Raw genomic sequence first — 13113 nt, forward strand, 5'->3', positions numbered from 1 at the left:
AGAATATATTTAAATTCATGCTTATTTATGTCATTTGCTCAATATATTTCACAGAATGCAATAATATAAAGGTAACAAGACTGATTACAAAAATTAGTTTGAAAAGTGGGCCTAGAAAGGTGTTTGACAGAATTCTGATTGAAAGGGTATAAGAGGGGATAGTAAAATACTGGAAATGGAATCAGGCTTTATACTGGCAGGGATGGGTGTGGGATGCAGACCAGGTGTTCGCTTTTCAGTAGGTCACTGAGAAATGTACGAATGTGAGAAAGTTTAATGCACATTTGCTGAATAGAAGAAAATGCATGATAAAGTTGAGAGCCTTGGATTATTGAATGTTATGTGTGAATAAGGAATTGAAAGTTCTTGCTAAATGCAATAAAAGCAGTTCAGAGAAGGTAAAATATGTGTCATTATAAATTAAATGCTTAGCAAATGCTTCAACACAGAACATGGAATAAGCCAAAGCTGTGTGATGTTTAATATATTAATGGGTAAATGTATAAAAAATATTTACAATGATGTTAGAGGTGTGTTGGTTGGGGACATGTATTTGTATACATAATTTTGTATAGAAATTATGTCATGCTGTTCCTACATGACACCATGAGGAATATGAGTCTAAAAATTAATATATCAAATACCAAGGTAGTTGTGTTTGCAAGAGAAAATGGAGTGTATGATATGGGGGAAAAAACTAGATCAAATAGATGAATTTTGTGTACTTTGATAGAATGATTACAAAGATGGGAAAATGGATGGAGCAATTTTAAGATATACAAATGCTGATAGAAAGAGTGTCCTGTTGTGAAGAATGATGGCTGTGCACAAGACTGTACTTCTGTTTACTTTGTTAAGTGGAAGTGAAAATTGAGTGTGCCAGGAGAAATTTAAATGCAGCAGGAAAGGGTTATTTAAGAAGTGTGTGTGATAGAAGAAAATATGGTCAAGAATGAATGGATGATAAATGAATGTGGACTGAATACAAAAGTAAGTGATCAGTTTGAAGGTAGTACTCTGAGGTTTGGTCATATAGACAAAATGAATTATGATCATAATTTAAAGAAAACATATGAAGAAAACTGAATGGCTTGAGAAGGAGGAGAAGACTAAGAAAGTTGTGGTTTGCCTGAATTGTTGAACTGTGAGAAATTTAAAGACAAAGGCAATGAGGTGCATAGTAGAAGAACTCAGGATGATTAGCAAGGATAGAAAGGTATGGAGAGAGCTATAGTGAATTATGTTGGTGTAAACTAGATTTAATCAGATTTCCTTTCCTTTTCTCTTATTTCCTACATTTAATTTATTTTGCTCATTACTTGTTACGCTTTTTCTGAGCTTTGCATAACATTGCTCATCCTGAAAGGGAATAGCATGATGAATATGCAGTCAAGTATTTGTCTACTCAAGAGTCTCACTGAATTTAATGGAGCTGACTTCCACATAAGTGAACATTACTGTTCTGAAAATGCAATTATTTATTTTTAATAATAAAATGCAGCAGTTTTTTTTAATAATAAATACATATTGTTGTTTCAAAATGCATGTTACATGTTTATAAAATGCACTTATGACATCACAACTTTGGGAAAGCTGAGAAGCCCAAAGGACAATTATTTATGTTTGTATTTTATTATATTCCAATTTGCATGCAATCCTAAGAGGATAACTTCCAATTAATTCATTCAAAAATTCCTCAAGCATTATTAGAGATAAGCATACATTTAATTTTCTTTCTTTATTTTGATAATTGTTTTGTTCTTTTAATCTTATTTAAAAAAACATTAAAATGTTGAGCTGCCTTGGTGGGTAAGTCGATTAATAAACTATGTATACCACAACTTTCCAAAAAGTTCCCCCCAAGACAACTCTCATCCATCACCAAACCACAATCAACACCATCACAGAAACAGCAGAAAGGTAGGCTCCAACAGTGGCCTACTTAAAAAAAAAAATCCATCAGAATATTATTATTTGAACTGATTTCTGAACACTAAGGATAAGCTGGATCTCTTGAAATGAACAAAGCCTTCGCTATCTGGTGCCACTGCTGAGAAGCCCTCTACAAATACTGTATATACATGCCAAGTACAAGGAAGAATAGAGTTTCTACTAGAAAATGAAATATATTCAGGAATTTGTAGGACTGGGGGTACTCCTGGAGATATCCAGGTCCCTAAAGTCATGGAGGGAAAGTCTATATGAAGCTTGAATGGGTAATTTGATTTAACAGAGCTTCAGCTGAATCACCTCATCAAAGCAACTTCAATTTTATATTTGCAGAAGATTGAGGAGGACTGATGGTATGACACTGATGAGATTTTTCACCTCATTAAATTCTCCGTTGATAGAGCTTTTTGGGGGTGGCAAAGCTAACACTACTTTGAGTTTCAATCTGTTTCTCAGCTTCAGCCTGTGGCTACCATAAGCCCCAACTTTGTTTTCCTTCTGTGAATGGAGAGTAACATTTCTGTGAGGGTCCCACTAGCACAACTGGGAACTCAGCTCAGCTCTCAAATTTTAAATATGGGTTCCAGGCTTCTCTTAGTTTGAAATTCTGCACAACTGGGGCAGGTTCAAGTCTCGTGACAATGACTAAATGGGTGCCATTTACTGGCTCAAACTTTCATGGCTCTAAAAAAGGAGTGGGGTGGTCAGGCTACAAATGACAATGTCTCTTTGCCAGCTTTTTCCTCTGTGGATTTTCTCTGTGCCACAGTAGCCCATTGTACCATCCTGTTTGTGTTGCCTTTATTAACTAACTAAATAGCTAAGTTACACAGTACTGAGAACAAGTGAGAATTCTGACATAACCAATTTCTGCTAATGATGAGCAGAACTTTCCCCAGGAGGAATCAAGCTTGCCAACCAGCTATACTAACCTTCCTGAACATACACACACACACACACCCTGACAGTGTTCAGAGACAACAAAGTCATAAGGGCAAATCAGTTTTCATTCTTTTGAGTCCATTCTAGAATAAGCCAAACATGTACTGTCTAGCAAATCACCCCACTGAAGTTACTGATGAGAGGTGATCATCAGTACCTTGCCAGCCCTCCTGGCACACCAGAAAACCCAGTGATCAGAGGCAGCAAACTATAAGCTTGATTCAGACTTCAAGGTTCCTATAATGTAGGGGTGCTACCACGCAAGACATTCTAAGAAGGAATGTTGTGACATTAGTATGGCCAGTTTCAAAGACAGATCACTTCTGGAATGCTCACAATGGTTTGTTCTGAAGTTAGAATGGTCTGTTGGGGACCAAAGTGTTCCATATGTTTGTGACTTTTCTATCCTTCACAGATAAAAATGTAACTGCCTTTTTAAACGTTGAAATATATCTACATATTCATATACCAATGGACTTTGAATAATGCCTCTCTGAATTTTATTTTGTCATTCTGTGATTCTGAGCATGCTGCTTTCACTTATTAACATCCACCCAAAGCGTTGGAACTTGTTCCTAAGCTGAAGTGTGATGGTCAATATATGAAAAATCAGACACGTGTATTGGCATTTTAAGATTCAGATCAATGAAGGATAAGAAGATAAAACACCTTTGGCTGATTTTTAATGAATAAATATTATTTAAATGGAAAGGAGACTTCCCTAATTTTTGATCATGTACATATCTAAATTCTTAAACATGCACAAATTTTAATAGTAAACATCAAAAGCACCCTAAAGCATAGATACCACAACAGGAATCTAATTCACACTACCAACTTCTACCGTTTAGAAGGCAACTTGAGGATCACTAAGTGTCTGGGATGGTAGCTGACTGAAGTTGTAGTGTAAAACTTTTGGTGCAAAATAGCTTTTCTTTCGGAGCTCTATGCAAACACACACAAAAAACACAATTCTGTAATACAGAATGTATATAAACTGAGAACCTAGTTTATAGCAAAACCAAGACTATAATGCTACCCCACAGTTTTTTGCACAAACTGTACAGGCCCCACTAGTGATGAACAATCACCATTTGAGTACTGCAATAATGCAACTAGATTTTAAACATCCAGTTTTGATTCCCTACAAATACTGGGCCTCTAAATCTCACACAAGTGATACCATTTTTATAGATCTTCCCAATTCCATCTTAAAAGGTAACTATGAAAATACCAAGATTTTATTATCAAACTGCTACATACAGTCTCCTCTAACCTCAATCTTTATTAATATTATTTTTAAATATACTGAGGAATCAAGAAACTGGAAGGTCTTGAAAAACTCAGTTTAAAAAAAATTGTGAATTGACCTTTAATATATAGTTGATTTGGGGGATTTTTCTTATGGCCAACAAAAGTACTGTTGCCTTTAGTATTTTTAGACAATCTCTATCAGCTGGAAATTCCACTAAATTGCTAGCTGTTTTCAGAAATACTTTCTAATGACAATGCATCTTCATAAAGCAAGAATAAGCAATGCACATATTTTTGAATTCTGAACAATTCTGAAGTAGCAGAAGCTACTGTGAGCTATTATGGAAATTAGAGTCCAACTATATTGGGAAGAGTATATGTTACTGTGTAATGGTAAGAGGAAAAAAGAGAACTGCAGAGTAGGGGATGAAGACTGTCCATCTCATCATGTATAGATTGTATACTGTATTTAAATTCCATCTAGATGGCTGATCATTGTTTACCTGCCCTCCATAGTAAAACTCTTCAGAGTCGTTGTCTCCTTCTGAATCTTCTTCAACCACACTACTGTGTCTTGACTCCTGATTATAAAAAAAAGAGAATTAAGCAGGTTTTTTCTTTGTTTAAATATGTGTTGTACTGGGCTACACAGTACTCCAGATTCAAAAGCAAAAAGGTTTCGAAGTATGCAGCACTGTAACTGTAGCTCTTAAACCAAACATGTTTTCCCCCCAGGATTGCATGGCAGCTATTCTATTTATCTATAAATTGCTTCCATTTCCCAGTAATTTTCATACCTTATAATCTAATAGGTAGGTAGAGGTAAAGGTAGAGACAGAGTAGAGACAGAGGTAGAGGTACAGATACATATGAACTCTAAATCAGGGTTTGTTCATGAGCTATACCGTACTTGATTGGCAATAATCCAGTAATCCAAGTGGCTATGTTATTACTTATGTGTCAATTCTCTGAACTGTTTAGATCAGGAGTTGTAAATTGTTTTTGGCTTGAGGGAGCTGCACTTTTTTTCCTCCAAGAGCAGTTAAGCATGGCCAGGTTATGAGATGACATCACTGAATGAAGCTTGTCAAGCACGGAAGTGTGGGACTGCACTTTTTAAAGGTGATAATAGATAGTGTAAGGCTCAACACATTCATTTGGACCATTCATGTTGCCAAAATTGGACATTTTCTGCTTTCAATAAAACAATCTTAGGATGGTTTGGGAAATGCAAATGAGGTGCTTGCATCCACATATGACCCATGGACTACCCACTCCTCGTTTAAATGCTCCCACCTGAAGGAAGAGCCAAGCAGTTGAGATTAAGCAGTATGTCCCATCAAAAACATGTCTCTGTAACCACTGATGCCAACACAAAGTACATTTCATGTAAGACAAATAGGGAAACATTTCTGTTGAACAAAATCAAAGATCTTTGTAGATATGGCTTTATAGGGCAGTCTGGATCCAAAGACTAGAATGCATGGCTATGAAATCCAGATTAAACTGGTACTCCTAATAAGCTAAGGGGTTTGCCTTACGGGATTTGCCTGAATGTACTGAGGAATACAGTCATCTAAAACCTTTTGCTATAGCCTCTGGATCCCTTTCAAAAGTAGTGCTCAAATTGTAAATTTTAATGTTAGGAAGCATGAGATCATTAAATATATGAAGACATTCATATAATTCCATTTGAATTAAATTAAGACAGATTTAATATTTGTCCAGACTCTGCCAACTTTCTAGAATGCTGTGACTAAGGCTCAAAAGAATTTTTTTACCAAGATAGAACATTTAGCTCAAATAGAAAAAAATATAGGTAGTTCAGGGTTGAACTGTGGAGTCCTTGGTACTTTTTGAGCTTGGTTGCTTGCTTACAGACGTTTCATTGCCCAACTAGGTAACATCATCAGCTAATGATGTTACCTAGTCAGGTCACAAAATGTCTACGAGCAAACAACCAAGCTCAGAGAGCACCAAGGACTCCACATTTAGTTCAATATCCCCCCTGCATTTTGCTTCAGAAGGTTTTTTCGTACGTTTCTCTATGTTTTTAAGATCATTCATAAAAAATAAGCGAAGAAATCAATACATAATCAAGTAGGGATTCTCACTTCACAATCCTAGAAAAAAAATTAGCTGTTTCAAGGCATTCCAGAGAACAGCTACATGAGTGCACCCACCCATTCTGAAGCACCTCTTTGCCTTTGGATCTAAAGCACCGCACACCCTTGATTTTAACTATATTTGCTTTTAATTAAATTTAAAAGAAATAGAATTTAATTTTTATCCTGGCTGCACGCATTTTTTTTTCAGAATGGGGCCTTGGCAAACTATTCAAAGGTCAAATGTGGCCCTCAAATCAAAAAGATTTGGGAATCTGTGGCCTAGAATGATTTTTAGAAGACTTTCTTTATGGTACTGGCTATTAAATTAGGAAGCAACAGCTTCTGGGTCTACAAGCCCCCCCCCCCAATTGCTGATTATATGTAGGGATGGTGCTTATCTGTTGGTATCCATGAATGCAGCTAACATGAGACAACTATAAAAAGCTGTACCACAAAAATGTGAGCAATCTCATTTCTTCTGAAATTCTTTGGTAGGAATGAAATACAATGCCTGTAACCACAGGCCTTCAAGAAAAGCTTCAAGACTCATTTATTTTCCATGGCCTTCTGCTGAGTTGTGCTTTTTATAGAATTGTTAATGGTTGTGACTGCAACATTTGGCTTGTTAAAGTATTTTAGGGATGATAGGCTTGTTTTGTTACATCTGTATTTTTATTAACTCTATTCTTTATATTTGCATTGTTTTTATCTTTTGAGGGGCTTGAGAGGGTTTTTTTCCTTCTCATCATAAAATATGACTTAATTTTAATAAATTAAAACATATAAAATAAAATAAAAATAGCCAAGTAAATATTTTACATACTTAATGGAAAGATCTTGGAAGGAAAATTGTGTCCCTATTTATTTTTATTTGAAATATTACTAATTAGGCTGTTTTCAGATCCCTCCAGATAAGAGAAAATGCCTGTTACATCCTGCCAAATAATACATAAGATAATGAGATTTGCTAGTAGAGGTTGGTGAGGGCCACCAGTGCAGATTCTTTCTGAAAGAAATTTAATGAATTTGTGAAGATAGGTTAAAACTAGCAATGGCTACTGGTTGCAATGGCTAATTTTTACATTCAAGATCACAGATGTCTTTCATTATCAGTTGATAGGGAACAAGAAAGTCTGAACTGGTCTCTGGCTGATGGACTTTTTGCAGGCATCTAGTTGAGTGTTCACAGAAATGGATGCTGGACTAAAGAGGGCTTTGATGTTCCAATTTTCATGACTCTATAACACCACTTGTATATATTTTTGGACCATGCAGCTTTTACTTACAACAAAACTGTCAAGCATGGATGTACCCAAATGGGGGCAAATGATGACTTGCGTGGCATCTGCATGATGTGACAGGCACTTGCAGGAGATGTCTATCTGTACATAATGATGCACATACTGTAATTCTGACATCATTGCAGCTTATTACAGATGACACTACTGTCAGGGTTTCTTATTTGGATGAATTAGGGCACCTGCAGATTCCAATGAGCATAAAATTACTCTGTTCATATCACAGTGGCAGCTTGTATATGATTTAAGCAGGATACCTTGGAGGAACTTTTCTCCAGTGTTAATCTTCTTTTTGTTCTGACACTTGCAAACACGTATTACCAATTTTTAAAAAATACTGTACCTCTCCATTTTCTCTTTGTAACTTTGACTTTATAAACAAACAACAGTTGACATCACTTGTTTTTCGCAATTCTAAAAAAAAGGTAAGAAAAAATGATAAAATTAGCAGGTTACAGCATTTTTCAATGTGTGTAAATAGTTGTCATCAGTGAGAAGCTCTTCGCATTCTTGCACTGTAGATGCCAGAAATATTTGGCTTAGGCATGAGGGTCTAATGATGATCTGTGTGACAATGTATTCAAAGTGTTACAAAGACGGTTCCGATGATCTAGTAAGGAGGAGAATGTTTTCAGAAGCATTTTCATCAGAAGTGTATGTCAGCTGCCCTAATAAAAGTTTTCATTTTGTATTTTTGCAAATTCCACATTTTGTTTTCCCCACCAACTTCTGGTAACAGTGCTATTAAAAAAAGAAAGAAAGAAAGAAACACTTCTAAGAAAAGTTGCAATCTCATCTGAGTTGTATATTTTAACTATTATTCATGTGAATTAAATTAAACAAATATAATGTGACTTTTTATTTATGGACAAAAATAATGGTTATTTACTCTTGATAAGAAGTTCAAATAAAATGAATAAACTTGTGTATAAAGAGCACAGTCTATGTTTACTAGGGATAGCCTGACTGCATTATTACAAGTGTGCTGTGTTTCTTTGAAACCATTATCTTGAAAGAGGAAGACTAAGACCAAATGTATGCTTATATATGGACAACTAAAAAAGCTACTTCTCAACAATCCAGTCAAGGTTTGGGATTTTTAGTGCCTTACATTCTTAAATTTGATTTTTGCCAGGGGCATAAGTACAGCTTAGTTGAGGGTAGGTGAAGTGAAAGGACAAGGAGGATCATACCACCATTTTTCCCCCACTGCTGCAGCCCTGAGTCCCATGAAGGTCTCCCCTCATCTCCTTGGTCACCCAAGGTATGTATGCATGTATGTAAGTATGTATGTATGTATTTATCAAATTTGTATGGCTGCCCATCTTACAAAATATGACTCTAGGAGGCATACAACACTTAATTAAAAACCAATAAATATATAAAAACATTCATTATTAAAACTATAAAAAACACAAGAATAAAAGAGGATGCTGTTAACTGCAGTAAGGGAGCCATTTCATGATCTCCCTGGGACCTCCAAGCCTGAAGGCACAGCCAGGTTTTGAGAGACCTGCAGAATGTTAAGAGGTATATCTCCTTCCTACTTCAGCTTGAGCTTCTGCACCCACCCACCCCCCTCAGAAGATTCCCTGTTTCCCAGGGGCAGGAAAGCAAAGAAGAAAAAACAACTCTAGCTCATGTAATGGTCGTCTGGATTTTTGCAGCCTCTTCTTGACCCCTCATTCCTCCACAAGGTAAAAGGAAGACAGAGCGAGTAGACATAAAGAGTGTCCAGCTGTGGTTCTGAGGAAGCCTTCAGGGCCTCTGAGGGCTCTGCTTCCACTGCATATTGTTGCTGCTTTTTGTTATGGCCCACAGAGCCCCCCAATATTGTGCCACCCAAAATTCAGTGGCAAATTACCAAATAATGGTGGTGCTTTAAAAGGGGGGAGCAGCAGCAGCAACAACAACTCGTGCTAAGTTAGGCAGGTTTAGAAAAGAAAGAAAAGCAAAAAACTACTCCTAAATCCTGGCTAAAAGGAGGGGAAAATTAGCCCCACATTTCCATCCTCATCCTGGCCATGTCTGGTAACAAACTTAACGATGTTGCCTGTAATAATTTAAAATATGTAATTTCAGCCATCAAAATACTGTTCATCTTTCTTTTGGTACTCCATTCAATACAGATCACAAAACGTTCTGAGGAGTCTAGCAGAGTGAGAGGTCCTAAGACCCACCTTCTGTTTCTAGCTGGTCTACTTATTCTTAGGGTTTTTCTATACCACACCTGTCAATAGCTACCATGTGTATTGCTATGGCATATGAATACATAAATTCAGACTCTTTGTAAATCATACAAAGCAATAGGCACAAAGAATAGTTAGCATGTTTTCCCCAATCTGGTGCCCTCCAGATGTATTAAGATTACAACTCTGAGACCTCTTAGCACTGGCTGAGAGCTGACACACAAGGGAAACAAAAGGTTGTTGATAGGATTGTAGTTTAACGATCCATTTTTACTATGGCATTAGGTATGGTCTCTTCTGCCTTGATCAGCCTTAAGAAATACTGAACGTATCTTCCTTGGCTTCAGGAACCTCTGCTGGCAAAGTCTGCATAGTCCAGCTGTAGGAGAAACAAGCCACATGCTGCCCAGTGTAATAAATTAGATGATATAAAACAACATCACCTGTAGAAATTCGGTGGAAAATTACTGGAATTGGCTCTGTTGTAACTAGTACATCTTCATCATTATCTGAGCTGGACACATAGGTATTATCTGCAGTAAGAAAATGCTATATTTAATGCAAATATAAAACCATAATGAAAAATCCACAAGCACATCCCATATGTCTTTCTCTGCAAAATATCTTACGATTTCCAGTTTTTAAGGTAAAACAATTTATCTCTCTCTCTTTCTCTCCCCCTCTCCCCCATTTTTTAAGAAAGAAGACAGGAATCATATCTTGTCAAGCTAATACATCTTACACAAAAATTCCTAACTAACTTTTTATTTCTGAAAGTGGGGGACTATATCTGATTTTTCTCAATAGCAGAAATGGGTATATAAGTTCTGCCACCTTTATCTATCTATCTATCTATCTATCTATCTATCTATCTATCTATCTATCTATCTATCTATCTATCCATCCATCCATCCATCCATCCATCTACATTTATATGTCTGCCCATCTCACCATAGTGACTCTGGGTGGCTAGCAACAGTTAAAACCCAACATAATATAGACCACAGCAATAAATATACAATTCACAGCCAAGATAAAACCCTCATTCTGGATTGGAGTTTTGCTCCTACATCCTTTTTGGGCATCCTGAACCCTTTGAGAGCCTTTGAATCTCAGCCAGCATGACATGACACTATAATAACACAATGCACATTTTTTTGTGTAGAATGTTTACTATATCTTTTTTCCCAAATAGCAGAATTGATTCTAAAAACGGAAACACGTTTCTAGTCACTGTAATTACAAACTAGCCCTGGAAATCCTGAGCCTGAATCCAAAGGAAAGGGAATATGTCTTCCGCACTACTCCCAGTCATCACTTAGGACAGGAGGAAAGCTTACCCAGAGGCCTCTAAATCTTAGAGCGACAACAAGATGCAAAATGGAGGCAACAAGTAAACATCAATATTCACAGGTCTCATGGAGACCAGACCAGAGGCACGGCATTAATAAGCCAGAGTCAAAAGGGCAAGTGTTGCCTTGCCTCTGATGAATTAATGATAAAAATGTACTCAATAGTTAGTTTTATGGGTCTAGGCTGTAATCCATAACCCACTTAGTCAAGGCCTTAAACTATCTGTTTTAACTGCTCATCGATTTTCAGTCCCATTTGGAAACCTGAAAATGCTTTTTCCTAGCCTATTTCTCTTTCATGTGGCAACCATTAATTTGCTTAACCCTTCATCAGGCTATAAAAAAAACCTGAAACAAAGATGCTGATTACCTTTTATTTACTGTGACTCATCTCCACGAGGCCAGGCCGTGGCCAGTGGCAGGCAGGTGGCCATAACTAACCATTTGAATGTGTTTGTTGAAGGAGAAAGTTGTATCCTCTTCCACCCCAACCAGTGACTGATCAGTCAGAACTCCACTGTGGGGAGGTAGGAAGCAGAGAGGGTAGGCCTTGGTATAGCTCAACGTTTCTCAAACTTGGCAACTTTAAGATGTATGGACTTCAACTCCCAGAATTCCCCAGCCAGCATTGCTGGCTGGGGATTTCTGGGAGTTGAAGTCCATACATCTTAAAGATGCCTAGTTTGAGAAACACTGGCTAGCTCTTCTTTCTAATTCAGGAAGTTCAGACAGACAATTGGCTTGCCATTACTTCATGCTGTTACTCTTTGGAACTATGTTTCCTAAAGGAGTCATTGTGTTGTATAATGTATTGATTCCCAGTAATGGACCTTTTAGTCTTTGCACTGTATATTGGAAAGTATTTTTCTCCTTTTTTGGAACACTGGCTTCTATATCAAGCATATATTTAGGCAATAGATACAATAATAATTCTAGAATATGCTTGCAACATGTATTGGAAGAAGGGGGGGTGGCTGTGGAAATGACCAAAAGGCCATTTCAATCCAAGCTTTGCCAGAGCTCCCCTTCAGAGCAATGGGGTAAATCAAAGCTGCCCCCATTCTGAACCAGTGAGAATGGATTCTCCGCATGTACAAGGATTTCTGCACATGTGCAGAAATCACTCTCATCAAACAGAGATAAGGATTGGCCATACCTCAATTTTTAGCAGGGCAGGGAGCATCCCCACTATTAACACTGTGCAATCTGCACAGATCATATTCAGAGATAATATGCAACACACATGCATGTATTTTATATATACATATATAATACACATGTGTGCGCCTTCCTATTTTTACTTGCAATGATAATGATATAGATGGTACGTGTGCTACATGTATGGCTGTTTTAGTTATATATTTATTTAAATGATTTATAGAGCTGCCCATCTTACAGAACTGGTTATCATTTCCCTATTTGCAACGTGTAGGCATTTGCTTGCTTTTCAATCACTTATTCTTCTTCCTAGATATAATTTTCAGCTGATTTGAGACACTTGGGATAATTCCAAACACTACATCTATCTCTATTTAGCAGACAGAGTCCATGTTTTCTAAAGTCTATCCTTCATAAATCAGTATTCCTGCTCTAGTAGAGCTGTCATTTTGGGGGGATTATCGATCTATTGACTTGCTTAATATGATAATTAAGCTTTTGGCTAGGTATTTATTGAGGGACTGGACTGAACAGGAGAACCATTTAGCAGAGGAGGCTCGATTTAGGAAGGCTCACACCACCACAGATCTGTTCTTGGTGCTATAACATCTGATATTTAATGTCTACTTAACTACACTTCTTCCTGTACCCATCAAAAAAGAACAAGCAAAATCGCATCTTAGTCCCACTATTATTTAATCACCATTTAAACAATTTGGTAAACTACTTAAATGATTTGAACTTTCCCTCTCCTAAAGGGAGGAAAGATCAAGGATAAATCTGTTAACATATTATTATATACAGATGATGCAGCTATCCTGAATCCTGTAGGACTCAGAAGAGCCTTGAGGGCCCTCATGTA

The 13113-nt window shown here is 36.9% G+C and overlaps 1 protein-coding gene across 2 annotated transcripts in view; it reads right to left on the reverse strand.

Annotated features, from left to right (window-relative positions):
• PARP8 (poly(ADP-ribose) polymerase family member 8) overlaps positions 1-13113 on the reverse strand; it is a 160844-nt gene that overhangs the window by 66249 nt on the left and 81482 nt on the right. For both annotated transcript variants that reach the window (XM_088152720.1, XM_088152719.1), the window contains exons 4-6: positions 10185-10274; positions 7896-7966; positions 4650-4727 (exon numbers count right to left, since the gene is read on the reverse strand). In XM_088152720.1, the coding sequence (XP_088008846.1) occupies positions 4650-4727; positions 7896-7966; positions 10185-10274 (239 nt within the window). The remainder of the gene's footprint in view (positions 1-4649; positions 4728-7895; positions 7967-10184; positions 10275-13113) is intronic.

Source organism: Python bivittatus, unplaced genomic scaffold, assembly GCF_059951505.1.
Source record: "Python bivittatus isolate LINGU-HERP-01145 unplaced genomic scaffold, Pbiv_v1 ctg000570_np1212, whole genome shotgun sequence".
NCBI lineage: Eukaryota > Metazoa > Chordata > Lepidosauria > Squamata > Pythonidae > Python > Python bivittatus.